Source organism: Mytilus galloprovincialis, chromosome 10 (assembly GCF_965363235.1).
Source record: "Mytilus galloprovincialis chromosome 10, xbMytGall1.hap1.1, whole genome shotgun sequence".
Taxonomy (NCBI): Eukaryota; Metazoa; Mollusca; class Bivalvia; order Mytilida; family Mytilidae; genus Mytilus; species Mytilus galloprovincialis.
This window is the reverse complement of record NC_134847.1, coordinates 6537308-6549900: the sequence shown is the minus strand read 5'-3', so window position 1 is coordinate 6549900 and position 12593 is coordinate 6537308. Positions and strand designations below refer to the sequence as shown.

General features: G+C 32.4%; 1 protein-coding gene across 4 annotated transcripts in view; it reads right to left on the bottom strand.

The window, feature by feature from the left end:
* Positions 1-12593, bottom strand: part of LOC143049739 (steroid 17-alpha-hydroxylase/17,20 lyase-like) — a 109606-nt gene that overhangs the window by 28630 nt on the left and 68383 nt on the right. For 3 of the 4 annotated variants that reach the window (XM_076223431.1, XM_076223434.1, XM_076223433.1), the window contains exons 9-11: positions 12190-12303; positions 11233-11367; positions 7375-8404 (exon numbers count right to left, since the gene is read on the bottom strand). The exons of the other annotated variant lie outside the window; for it this stretch is intronic. In XM_076223431.1, coding sequence (XP_076079546.1) covers positions 8052-8404; positions 11233-11367; positions 12190-12303 — 602 coding nt within the window. In that variant the 3' untranslated portion in view covers positions 7375-8051. Of the gene's footprint in view, positions 1-7374; positions 8405-11232; positions 11368-12189; positions 12304-12593 lie in introns of those variants that run through there. 4 annotated transcript variants of the gene reach the window in all.

Here is a 12593-nt window from a genome sequence, read left to right as displayed (position 1 = left end):
TTTAGTCTCCTTTCTCACGTGACATTATATTATACATTTTATACACTATGTTATTTTTTTATTTTTATTTATCCATGCCGAAAAAAATACCAGCATATAAGAACACACGATACTTTCTAGAGCATAATTATACAGTTTTCAGTAATAAAGATCTCAAAAGAGGGTGACTGGGCAATGAACTCTTCATTAACTATTTGGCGGGAAATTAATGCACTGTTTCATTGCATAGCAACAAATACCTGTTCATTAAGTCTTTCCCAACAAAAAGAAAAACAAATAGTCGAAAGCTGAATTCTGTGAAGGTGTCTGACCACTCATTTTACCCTTTTTAATTTATGTTAACGAAACTCTTCCCTAAAAAGTGCTTTTAATGTCATTGTTAACTTAAACTAACCAACACATTTGCGGAAATGAAATTTTAAATGAATGAAAAATATTAGCCATTGGACGTCAAGCAAACATTAATCAATCAATCTATTGAGTATTAAAATTTCAAATCAATTTCGGGATTTATTTTCTTTCTTTATTTTCAATGACAGTAATTTAAAGAATAAACTGCGTGTCCGCTTTAGGGGTATTCTTGCCAGTTGAACAGACTTATAATTACATTCAAAAATAAGGATAGATGACATTAAATTCGTTGTCTTTTGTTTTAAAACATCGTTGGTCAAATAGCTAAAGTATTCCATATACGTTGTGAGACGAAGACTATTTTAATAAGGACGTTCCCGATTATGAATAAATTTGGTTGACGTTTTTCACACTTGAAAAGAATATCTATTCGTAATTTTTCGATTCCATTCCAAGAAGATCCTTAAATTTCCTGTCAATTTTTTAAAACATCTTTTTTTTCAAATAGCTGAAGTATTCATGCGTTGTGAGATTTATATTTTGATGAGAACATTAATTCTTAAATAGGTAAATAAAGATCGCTTTGGATGGACTAAATTATATAATTAGGGCCCCGCCTTTAGGCGGGTCGCCCTATAGTGATCAGTCTGTCCGTCCGTCAGTCCGTCCGTAACACTTTAACTTTGTGTCCGCTCCATATCTAGAGAACCATTATGATTTCATACTTTATACTTTACATGTTTATTAACCACCACCAGAGGGCGTGTCATGATGTATGTACAACTTCCTAGGTCAAAGGTCAAGGTCAAAATACTTGGTTTCAGTTGACAACCCTGTGTCCTGTGGTGAAGATCGTGTCCGCTCTATATCTTGAGAACCGTTATGATTTCAAAGTTTATACTTGACATCCATTTTAACCAACACCAGAGGGTGTGTCATGATGTATGTACAACTTCCTAGGTCAAAGGTCAAGGTCAAAAACTTTGGTTTCAGTTGAAAACCCCGTGTCCTGTGGTGAAGATCGTGTCCGCTCCATATCTAGATAACCGTTATGATTTTATACTTCATACTTAACATGTTTATTAACCAACACCAGAGGGTGTGTCATGATGTATGTACAACTTCCTAGGTCAAAGATCAAGGTCAAAAACTTTGGTTTCAGTTGACAACCCCGTATCCTGTGGTGAAGATCGTGTCCGCTCCATATCTAGATAACCGTTATGATTTTATACTTAATACTTAGCATGTTTATTAACCAACACCAGAGTGTGTGTCATGATGTATGTACAACTTCCTAGGTCAAAGGTCAAGGTCAAAAACTTTGGTTTCAGTTGACAACCCCGTGTCCTGTGGTGATGATCGTGTCCGCTCCATATCTAGATAACCGTTATGATTTTATACTTAATACTTAACATGTTTATTTACCAACACCAGAGGGTGTGTCATGATGTATGTACAACTTCCTAGGTCAAAGGTCAAGGTCAAAAACTTTGGTTTCAGTTGACAACCCCGTGTCCTGTGGTGAAGATCGTGTCCGCTCCATATCTAGATAACCGTTATGATTTCAAACTTAATACTTAACATGTTTATTAACCAACACCAGAGGATGTGTCATGATGTATGTACAACTTCCTAGGTCAAAGGTCAAGGTCAAAAACGTTGGTTTCAGTTGACAACCCCGTGTCCTGTGGTGAAGATCGTGTCCGCTCCATATCTAGATAACCGTTATGATTTTATACTTCATACTTAACATGTTTATTAACCAACACCAGAGGGTGTGTCATGATGTATGTACAACTTCCTAGGTCAAAGGTCAAGGTCAAAAACTTTGGTGTCAGTTGACAACCCCGTATCCTCTGGTGAAGATCGTGTCCGCTCCATATCTAGATAACCGTTATGATTTCAAAGTTTATACTTGACATCTATTTTAACCACCACCAGAGGGCGTGTCATGATGTATGTACAACTTCCTAGGTCAAAGGTCAAGGTCAAAAAAACTTTGGTTTCAGTTGAAAACCCGTGTCCTGTGGTGAAGATCGTGTCCGCTCTATATCTTGAGAACCGTTATGATTTCAAATATTATACTTGCAATCCATTGTAACCACCCCCAGAGGGCGTGTCATGATGTATGTACAACTTCCTAGGTCAAAGATCAAGGTCAAAAACTTTGGTTTCAGTTGACAACCCCGTGTCCTGTGGTGAAGATCGTGTGCGCTCCATATCTAGATAACCGTTATGATTTTATACTTAATACTTAGCATGTTTATTAACCAACCCTAGAGTGTGTGTCATGATGTATGTACAACTTCCTAGGTCAAAGGTCAAGGTTAAAAACTTTGGTTTCAGTTGACAACCCCGTGTCCTGTGGTGAAGATCGTGTCCGCTCCATATCTAGATAACCGTTATGATTTCAAAGTTTATACTTGACATCCATTTGAACCACCACTAGAGGGCGTGTCATGATGTATGTACAACTTCCTAGGTCAAAGGTCAAGGTCAAAAAAACTTTGGTTTCAGTTGACAACCCCGTGTCCTGTGGTGAAGATCGTGTCCGCTCTATATCTTGAGAACCGTTATGAATTCAAATATTATACTTGACATCCATTTTAACCAACACTAGACACTGCCAGAGGGTGTGTCATGATGTATGTACAACTTCCTAGGTCAAAGGTCTGTCTGTCTGTTGGTCTGTCCATCGCTAACAAATTTGATCAACTTATTTCCCCCCACGTTATTGACAGCGGGACCCACAGAGATGGCTCCCATCTCAATGGTATCTAGTTGCAATTGTTAATGATCTGTCTGAAATATTGCCGATTCTAATTTTTTAGTTCATACACTCGTGTTTAGAAGGCTATTTTTATTGATAAATTTATTCAATTAAAATAATTCAGTATTTTATCGTTACAAAAGTAACCAGAAGTCATAATTCATTTAAAAGTGAGCTTATGCAAAATATATAAAAAAAATTATACAACAGCTATCCAGTTAGTGTGCGACCTTATTACTCCCGTAAATTAATTTTAATTCTTTTTCTTACATTTCTGTGTCTAAAACTATAACTGACTCCCGTATATCATTCATACGAAATGTTGTTCACACCTGAAATGGTGAACCGTTACGCCTAGATGTCACTGAATGAAGATCAAAAGATTAGAATTACACAATAGTAATCTTTAAATTACCTTGAGTTTAACTACGTATTCAACATTCACTAAGTGTCAGAAATTAACACACAATTTATTTCCACAGTACAAGCAAGTGAAAATGTTTGCTGCAATGAAGCAAAAAGTTCAGAATACAAACATGTATTTTTTAATACACTATCGATCATGTCAGTTTCATATGTCTGTTAAAAGTATTTGCAGAAAAAAAATCATAAAAATGTTCTATTGTAATATGAGGCAGGCATTACCTGTAAATGGGGACGATGTCTGTATGAATTATTTTTTTGTAACTTAAACATTTGTTAAAAAAAAAGAAACGGAAATACCGTAACGTTTCCGATTTTGGTTTTGTTATTAGGGATTTTAGTTGTGACGTTATTTAAGTTATGACGTCATGTACAATGTAAACAAAGAAACGCTATCATCAGGTAACTTTTTTTCATATCAAGGAATTATTAAAATGCGTTCCTTCCTATTTTATACTAGACTGATAAATATATATTTTACTCAAAGTTTAATACAAACGAGACCGGAAAAAGGAAGTACATTGTAGATTTCTGCGCAGATGCGGGAATTCAAAACATGACATAAAAAAAAATTGAACGATTTTTAGTTCATTAGTACAATGAAATTTCCCGATTTTTTTTTTTTTTTTTTTATTGATTTTTCTACTGTTATTGGGGACTTCGTCCCCATATTATTTACTTTAATTACTAAAATTCGTATACAAAAATCCACACATAAATCCTACAATCTAATTTTAAAAGTTGCATGGCTATCACTTACTTTTCGTTGGTTAATAGCTACACCAAAAGTCGCCGATGCGCTTTAAATAAAGTTATTAGATGGTTAACGAACAAGACTTAAATGAGATTAATTTCACTTCCGGCATGCAAAAAGACTTAAACTACGTCACATAAGTCAGTAAGTTTGAAGAAATAAAATTAATAATTTTCAATTTTCTTCTTTATTACTTTTCATATCAAAATAAAACTTGGTGAATATGTTTTTTATGGTATTATGAACATAATAAGATGAAAAGTGAAAAATCGCGAATTATCCCTTTAAATATGTATAAAAAAGAAGTCTCACATAAGATGTTAACTAAAACAAGGATTCGTTTATTCTCTTCAATCAAATCACCTCTTTTGCTGGTCACTTTAAAGAGGCTCGAGGGTACAAAAAAATCAGCAAAAATTGAAACATTTGTTTTTTCATTTCAAATTTTATTTAATATTCTATTAGTTGTTACTTTATGATATGGTACAAAAATCAACCCAAAAAATAAATTTATTTGGCCGAAGATGACTTTTCAAATGAATATATCATTGAAAAAGCTCCAAATTATCTCCCTTTAATGAAATAATGCCATTTTTTTGTATAAAAATTGAAATAACTTTTTTTTAACTCATTGGTGACCCATATTTTTGATTATTTTTTTTAATTCAACTGTACTGAAAAAAAACTAGACTACAGTATTGTAAAATTTATGCGATTTCTGTAACTTATTTTTTTTAATTTTTTATTTTACCTTTTTTTCTCCTATTAGTTCGACAGAAAAAAAGTACCTTAAAATAATGCATGCTTCTTTCAAAGGCAGATTGTGAGCTTAAATGAACGGTGACCCAATATTTTTATTTAAGTTTCTATTAAGTATAGAATAAAGTTTATTTAAAGAAATAAAATAGCGAAATCTATATTTAAAAAAATAAATTGATTTAGACCCGCGAGCCTCCATAAGAGTTCGATTGTCGAGTGGTCTTACTAAGGTTTTTTTTTATTATGAGCATGATTTTATATCTTCAAAGAATGGATCATCAATCTAAACTCTTATTTAGTAGCATAATTCAAAACAATATTAATGTTGCACTTTGTTTACGTTTTAAATCTAACAAAAGAACAAATACAATGTATACAATTAGAACAATGTTTCATATCAGACAATCCTGTTATCAAAGTAACAAATAATTTTGCAGAACAACTATAATATGTAGTTCTAAATATCACAATTGAATATGTACTAGAATAATCATATTTGAACTTTTGTTGAATTTCTATTGCTATTGCTTTAACATTTTTAATTGAATGTATTTTGCTGTTTGTTTGTGACATCAGGCGCTGTCTGGTAAATTTTTGTTATACGTTTTTGCATACTATTAGTATCTAATAAAAGGAATTGGTAGTTCACCTACATCATTACTAACCTGATGTTGACACGGAGGTTGTGAGTTCGAACCCACACGTGCCACCGTCGTTCGATTCCAATCTTAAGGTGGTACCTAACCCTACAGGGAGATAAATCTGTGAAATCAGCTAAACGTTTTAATTACGTTGTGTTGTTAAGGAAATATTAAGCTTCTTAATGATCAAAGTTAGTGTTTGTCAAACTGCTATATAACCAGTGTAATTTTTCTGATAAATTTGTTGGTTCAAATTTTTGGAAATCTGTTTATTTTCGTCAAAAGGTCAAAGTAAATATTTTTGACAAAATTTTATGAAAATTAAACGAGTCAAATAAATTTAAGTCAAGGTGTATGGTACAACCTTAATTGATTAGAATTTTCAGTTTTTCTGACAAAGGTGGAGGGTTTTCTCCTGCTTCCTCTATCAATAAATCCAACCTATAGCCAATAATGCAGAAAATGGTGTTAAACACCAACAAACAATCAATTAATCTTAAAATAATAAACTCCCGTCAATTTATTTCTATTATCTTTTGTATTTTTGCTATGGAAATCCCTTAAAACTTTTAGGAATGTTTGTCCTCAATGCTCTTCAACTTCGTACTTTATTTGGCCTTTTTAACTTTTTTGGATTCGAGCGTCACTGATGAGTCTTTTGTAGACGAAACGCGCGTCTGGCGTATATACTAAATTTAGTCCTGGTATCTATGATGAGTTTATTTACAATAACATATACGTTTAAGTTAAGAAAATATATGACATATTTCATCATTTGCAATTGGCAAGATCTACAATCATGTTTTTCTTAGATCAGCATATAATGTTAGGCGATCCACAATCAATCAATCTAAATATCAATGTGTGAATGAAAATTCTACGCAGCACATCTTCAAATAAACACGATTTTTCGGAACTAATGTTCTTCGTAAAATGTCTGCACATCAAAATTGACGCTCCTTTTTTTTGCATGCCATTTAATAACTGAATTACAGGATTAAAGCCATTCATTAGGTCATTACTTAAATAAACTCATCATAGATACAAAGATTAGAATTTTGTATTTGCGCCAGACTCGCGTTTCGACTACAAAAGACTAATCAGTGACGCTCCAATGAAAAAAATTAGACAGTGACAGCTTTTGTGACCCTTTGATCAGAAATGTACTAGGGTTTTTCTCGGCATGTTTGTGAAAGGGGTCTCTTCCGGTATAAATGAAATAACGAAAAGACTTTCTAAGGTTCGGATACTTTATTACCAGAGAATATAAACTCACTTGTGGAGTGAGTTCTCCAGTAAATAAGGAACTTGGCACAAAGTAAACAATCTACATCAGAGTATAGTCATGTCTAGAAAACTGTATATCTGAGTCTAGTAAATATACAATCTGTAAATATGGGTTTCTGAATAATATATTCTGAGTCAATAATGGACGTCTTTCACTGGCCAGTGTCCAGGCAAATTCTACCTAAGGTGCACACAGGAAAATTCAACTTAACAGCCAATAACTAAGAACTAATCAAAACAAGAGTTCAGTTTCAACCCCCATGAATATGTATGAGTAACATTACTCAATACGTAAATTATATACTAAATCAAGTCATAAAGGATAAATATCCTTTAGTAAAAATACTTTGCAAGAGTGAAATAATTCAACTATTAAGACTCAATAAGAATTTGATAAGTAGATTTTTAATATAAATCAATGATTTCAAAAGTGCAAATTACATAATTTATGAAGCATGAATAATCACTCTGCTACATCTTTATGAATCATAAGTGAATGCCATGAAAATACAAATTCACGTGAGGTCAATTTTATATATGGATGGAGATTTTGAACTATCCGCCAGATACCAATGTATGATTTTAACCCTTTTAAAAGTAACCATACGGCTAAATACGATGAATATAATGGGTGATGGTGGAACTGTATACAAGATTTTACAGTCAAATGTTTTGAGAGATAGAACGAATTTCAGAGAAAGATCGAGATTTAAAAGTATTTAGATGTTCTTTATAAAGTTCTGTTTTTCTAAATTCATAGTTAGTCCTTTATTTCATTAGAAAAGTTTTGAACTGTTTCATTTGTGACCAATATAACTTTTTTACAGCTGATATATGAAACTATCACAAAAAAGAATAACTATTAGATGCGAGCTGATAAATCAGAACTCTCATTCAATAGTTATTCATTTTTGTGGAATTCCATACGTCAGCTGTAGAAAAGAGATAGATTTCAAACACTTCTTATAACAAAAATCTATTTTTTTTTATTCATTTAACAAAATGATTATATTTTCATTGTTTATTTCATTATAGCTTCTGATCATCAGTTAACATTGATTCATCTTCATGTATTTATTCTGTCTTCAACAATGATTTGGAACGGAGCAGGTTGTGTATTACTACTAGATCCGCCTAATTTCAATTCCGGATTGGTTCCTTCGGGTAATGTAATCTTGAACCTTTGCATTATCGTTGCAAAAATCAAATGAAGTTCTGGTTTAGCTACCACTTCTCCTAGACACACACGTCTCCCTGCAGAAAATGGTAACCAGCTTTCTGGTTTCATACCAAGCTTTCCATTTTCGTCGAGGTAGCGTGTCGGATCAAATTTCTCAACGTCTATCCAATAGTTAGGATCGTGATGAAGTGCCCAGTGATTAATCATAACGACTGTATCCTGTGGAACATCATAACCTCCTAAAAATATAAACCACTACAAATAATATGTGCAGTTATTTTGAGATGGATATGAAATTTTGTTTCCAATAAATTTTTAAAAGACAAATCTCAGTCTTTAGTCATCGATTTAAGCTGAAAATTTCAAACATCACAACATTCTTTCAAAATAAAAACTCAACCAACTAACTTATAAAATAACGCTGATACTTACTCATCTGAAGCTATAGCATTGTAACTTAATATCCTCTGATTATGATTCAATTAAAACTTGACTTTTTTTGTCTTAGTAACTAACCGTTAAAACGCCCTAAAGTTCTCTCTTGTACGACTGTTTAAAATCAATTATGTATTAAACGGTTGCCGAATCAAAACTCAATAGATAACGAAGTAATGATGTCACAAGTTTGAGAAATATGGCAACTATTTTTGTGGATGATATATATTAAATTAATTGTCTTCTAATATTCTTTTGACAAGGAGACGGAAATGATAATGACTGATTTATAATAAGAAATATTCTCTGTAAATAATAACATAATAATTTAGTTTCCTTCCCCTTTTAAGGTTCACCAAAACAAATAGACAAGTAAGGCCGAATTTTTAACTCAAAAAGTACTCTGTGTGCAGACTTACCTGTGCAGTTTTGAAGGTTTAAATACCTAGCATTCACTAGATATATAAATTAAATGTATTTTGCATTTCAGAAAGATGAAATCTTTTTTGGATTTTATTGGGCATTTTTTTCCTTCCTGTAGAAGGTGTAAAAATAAACTAAGTTGGGATATAACTTTGAGATGCTCCCTCTCAGGTAAGAACTGGTTTGTCTTCTATTGATTGTCCTTGATTGGCATAGACAATAGATTTCTTCACATTTATAGGTGAGTTAAAGAGTTTATCTGAGTGGACAGTATCAAAGTAATTCAGGTGTTGTTTAGTGTCGGTTAGTGTATAGAAATGTGTATAATATGAAACTTAGAGCGAGGGGCTTATACACCTTTCTATACACTATCCAATTTAGCGCATATTTACAACTTGAGTAATCCTTTAATTAGTCTATTGACATATTGTGGCTGACTAGATGTAGCTCATTTACGTAGTTTTGTAAATCTACTCTCTAATATCATTGTAAAAATTGGATTTCAAAAGGCCCTTGACGTTAGAATGAAAAGAAGGTAGCTGCTGGTGTTAGTATGTTTATTGATATAAAGCCGTGTTTTACTATACATGTACTTATTTCCATGGTAAGATGACAAAATAAATTGACCAAAAGCAGACAATTCTTAAATTGCAGTGACAGCTTTACATTCTTGAAAACATTTTTTTAATTGCACATAAAAACTAAAACTATATTGGAAATGCTTTTAAATGAGTACAAACATGTAGACCCCCCTCCCATATCTTTGGTTGAAACACTTTTAAAAATGGCTGGATCTGCCCCTGGTATGTAACCATAGGTAGTCTAGTGGATAGTTTACATGCATGACATATTTGTCACTGGACATAAGGCAACCAATAATCGAACAATTTATGACGAAATATATCAAATTGCTTTATTGATAATTTCCCTTCAAAAGATTCATGGTTGACTCTTTTTGTGTACAAAGTAAATGCATGGAAGATAAAGGATTACAAATTTTAAATGGGGTTGTACTTTAATCAAGATATAAAGAACCATTATTGTTACTCTTTATTTTAATGAAAGAAGCTTTTAATTGTCAAAAGAAAAATTAGATCAAAAGATTGATTAGTAGGATGTTAAAAATCTGTTTGAAAACTAATTACAAACTATTTAGTTAAATTAGGAACACATGATTTATTTCAAAATAGCCAGTAGCAATTTTTGTTCTAGTATCTTGATTACGATACAATGAAATCTTACCCTTGTGGTCCTTCATGCGGAGTTACTTAGTACACGGAAAAAGTATGTACTATCAAAATTGAGGCAAATTCAAGCAATTTGATTAGACGAAAAGTTGTAAATTTGTGCTAATTTTTACATCTTCTGCAGGAAGGAAAAAAAAAATACCCATCAAAATTCAAAACGATTTTACCTTTTTGGAGCACAAAAAGCCTTTAACTGTCATATATCTAGTGGATGTCAGGCCTTAAAACTTTCCAAACTTCACAGGTAAGTCTGTACACTGAGTAGTTTTAGAGGTGAAAATACGGCCATATTTGTCCATTTATTATGATGAACCTTAACAATAACATTACATTCATTGATAAATGAAAAGTAGGTAATTTAACTATTTGTGTCACTTTGGGAGGGGTGACTTTTATTAAACCACATCTTATACAATCAGAATATCTAAAATATTCGTAGTTTTTAAGTATTAAAAAGAAATTGTTTTCTTATGATCAATTTTTGATGTGAGCGTCACTGATGAGTCTTGTGTAGACGAAACGCGCGTCTGGCGAATCAAATTAACGGCCTGGTACCTTTGATAACTATTTACTAGAGTGTATCCCTGCTTATTGTTACTGGGAATTGGTTTCTGTTCATGTCTTACATCAGACAGAGTTACATGTATTTCATTTTTTTAATCAACTTATGAATGAACTGCATGTGAATCGGTAATTGTCCATTATCTTAATGTAATCTTGTTAGTGCAGTAACGATACGACAAAGACTATTGCACTAAATGATGCCACACTTATAAGAACATAATTTATAAAAATCAAGAAAAGATGTCTGACTTCATATTGTTCAAAACAAAAGAAATGTAGCATACAACAAGATGCAATAACTAATCGAATTTGGCTGCAACTGCATAATCCCAATATATCATGTCTCTAAATAAAAAAGATAAGAGACCACGTTGAAGTCTGATGATTTTAATACTTACCAACTTTTGTATCACACATTGTACTATGAGGCAGACCTACGGGAACAACTGTACCAAGTCTCATGGCTTCATGCAAGGTGGCTTCTGTATAACTGAGATTTTCTCTGTCTTTAATCGTCGGTAGTCTATCTTTTCCTAAATAAAGGTTGACACAAAAGCACGCATTTAAATTTGTACGATAAATGTAGACTACATGTATTATACAAAAATACGAACACGAAGTATGATTGTTAACAAAACAACTATCCAACAATTTTCAAATAAAGTTGATGTAAGTGATTATAGGTAAACATATGGTCTTTGACAAAGTGAAAACCATATACCTTATAGTCTGCTATGAAAGGCACGACTAGAAAAATCTGAAACATTTTCCAATTGACGAAACAAATATGAGAGACATAAACCAACGACAATCACTGAACTACAGGATCCTGACTCTGAACAGACTTTGGAACTTTATAAACTGTAAAATTGTAGTATAGCTTTTTGTTCGGTGTGAGCCAAGGCTCTGTGTTGAAGGCCGTTCATTGACCTATAACGGTTTACTTTTATGAATTGTTTTTTTCGATGGAGAGTTGTCTTATTGGCACTCACACCTCATCTTCCTATATCTATATAATATTATATCATTTTCAGCAACATACTTCTCAAAAGTTTGGTATCATAACATCTGATTTTATTGAATTAACCTCATTTGGGTTGAGAAATAATGATATTGATCGATGGTATGTTGTTTAGCGTACAGAGGCGAACGGAAAAAAGAGTTCATACAATGAGGTTTTATAATCTATAAATCAAACTTGCATCTATTGAGAAAATGAGAATACCAAGAGATTGACAAAATCAATATAAGATACAAATAATACCAAATGTGTTTCAGACAAGAAATACAACAGTTGCCCTCTAGAATACATGAAAAGCTTTTAAAGTGACAGGGCCAAACATTGTGATACTCACCAACAACTCTGTCTATTTCTTCCTGGACTTTACATTGGATATCTGGTAACCCAGCCATGTATCGTACAGCAAAGTACAACGTTATTCTTGATGTGTCAATCATGTCAATACCAGCTATATATAAAAAGAAACACTTTGTAAATGATGAATTCAGTTTGTTCTTATGTTGTTTTAGATCAGACTTGAGTGTTTACGAAGTGTATAACTCCACCATATTATCTAGTTCCCTTTTCCAACTAATGCCCCTATAATCGATTGTTTGGCATTGTAACTACAAGACGTGTCAAATGACGGGGCCCCTCCCAAATGATACATAAGTGAAATGTTATATCTTGGGTAGTTGTGAAATTGAAATTTTAGTTAAAAAATAAATCTATTACTCAAGTAACAATATTCGATCCCTC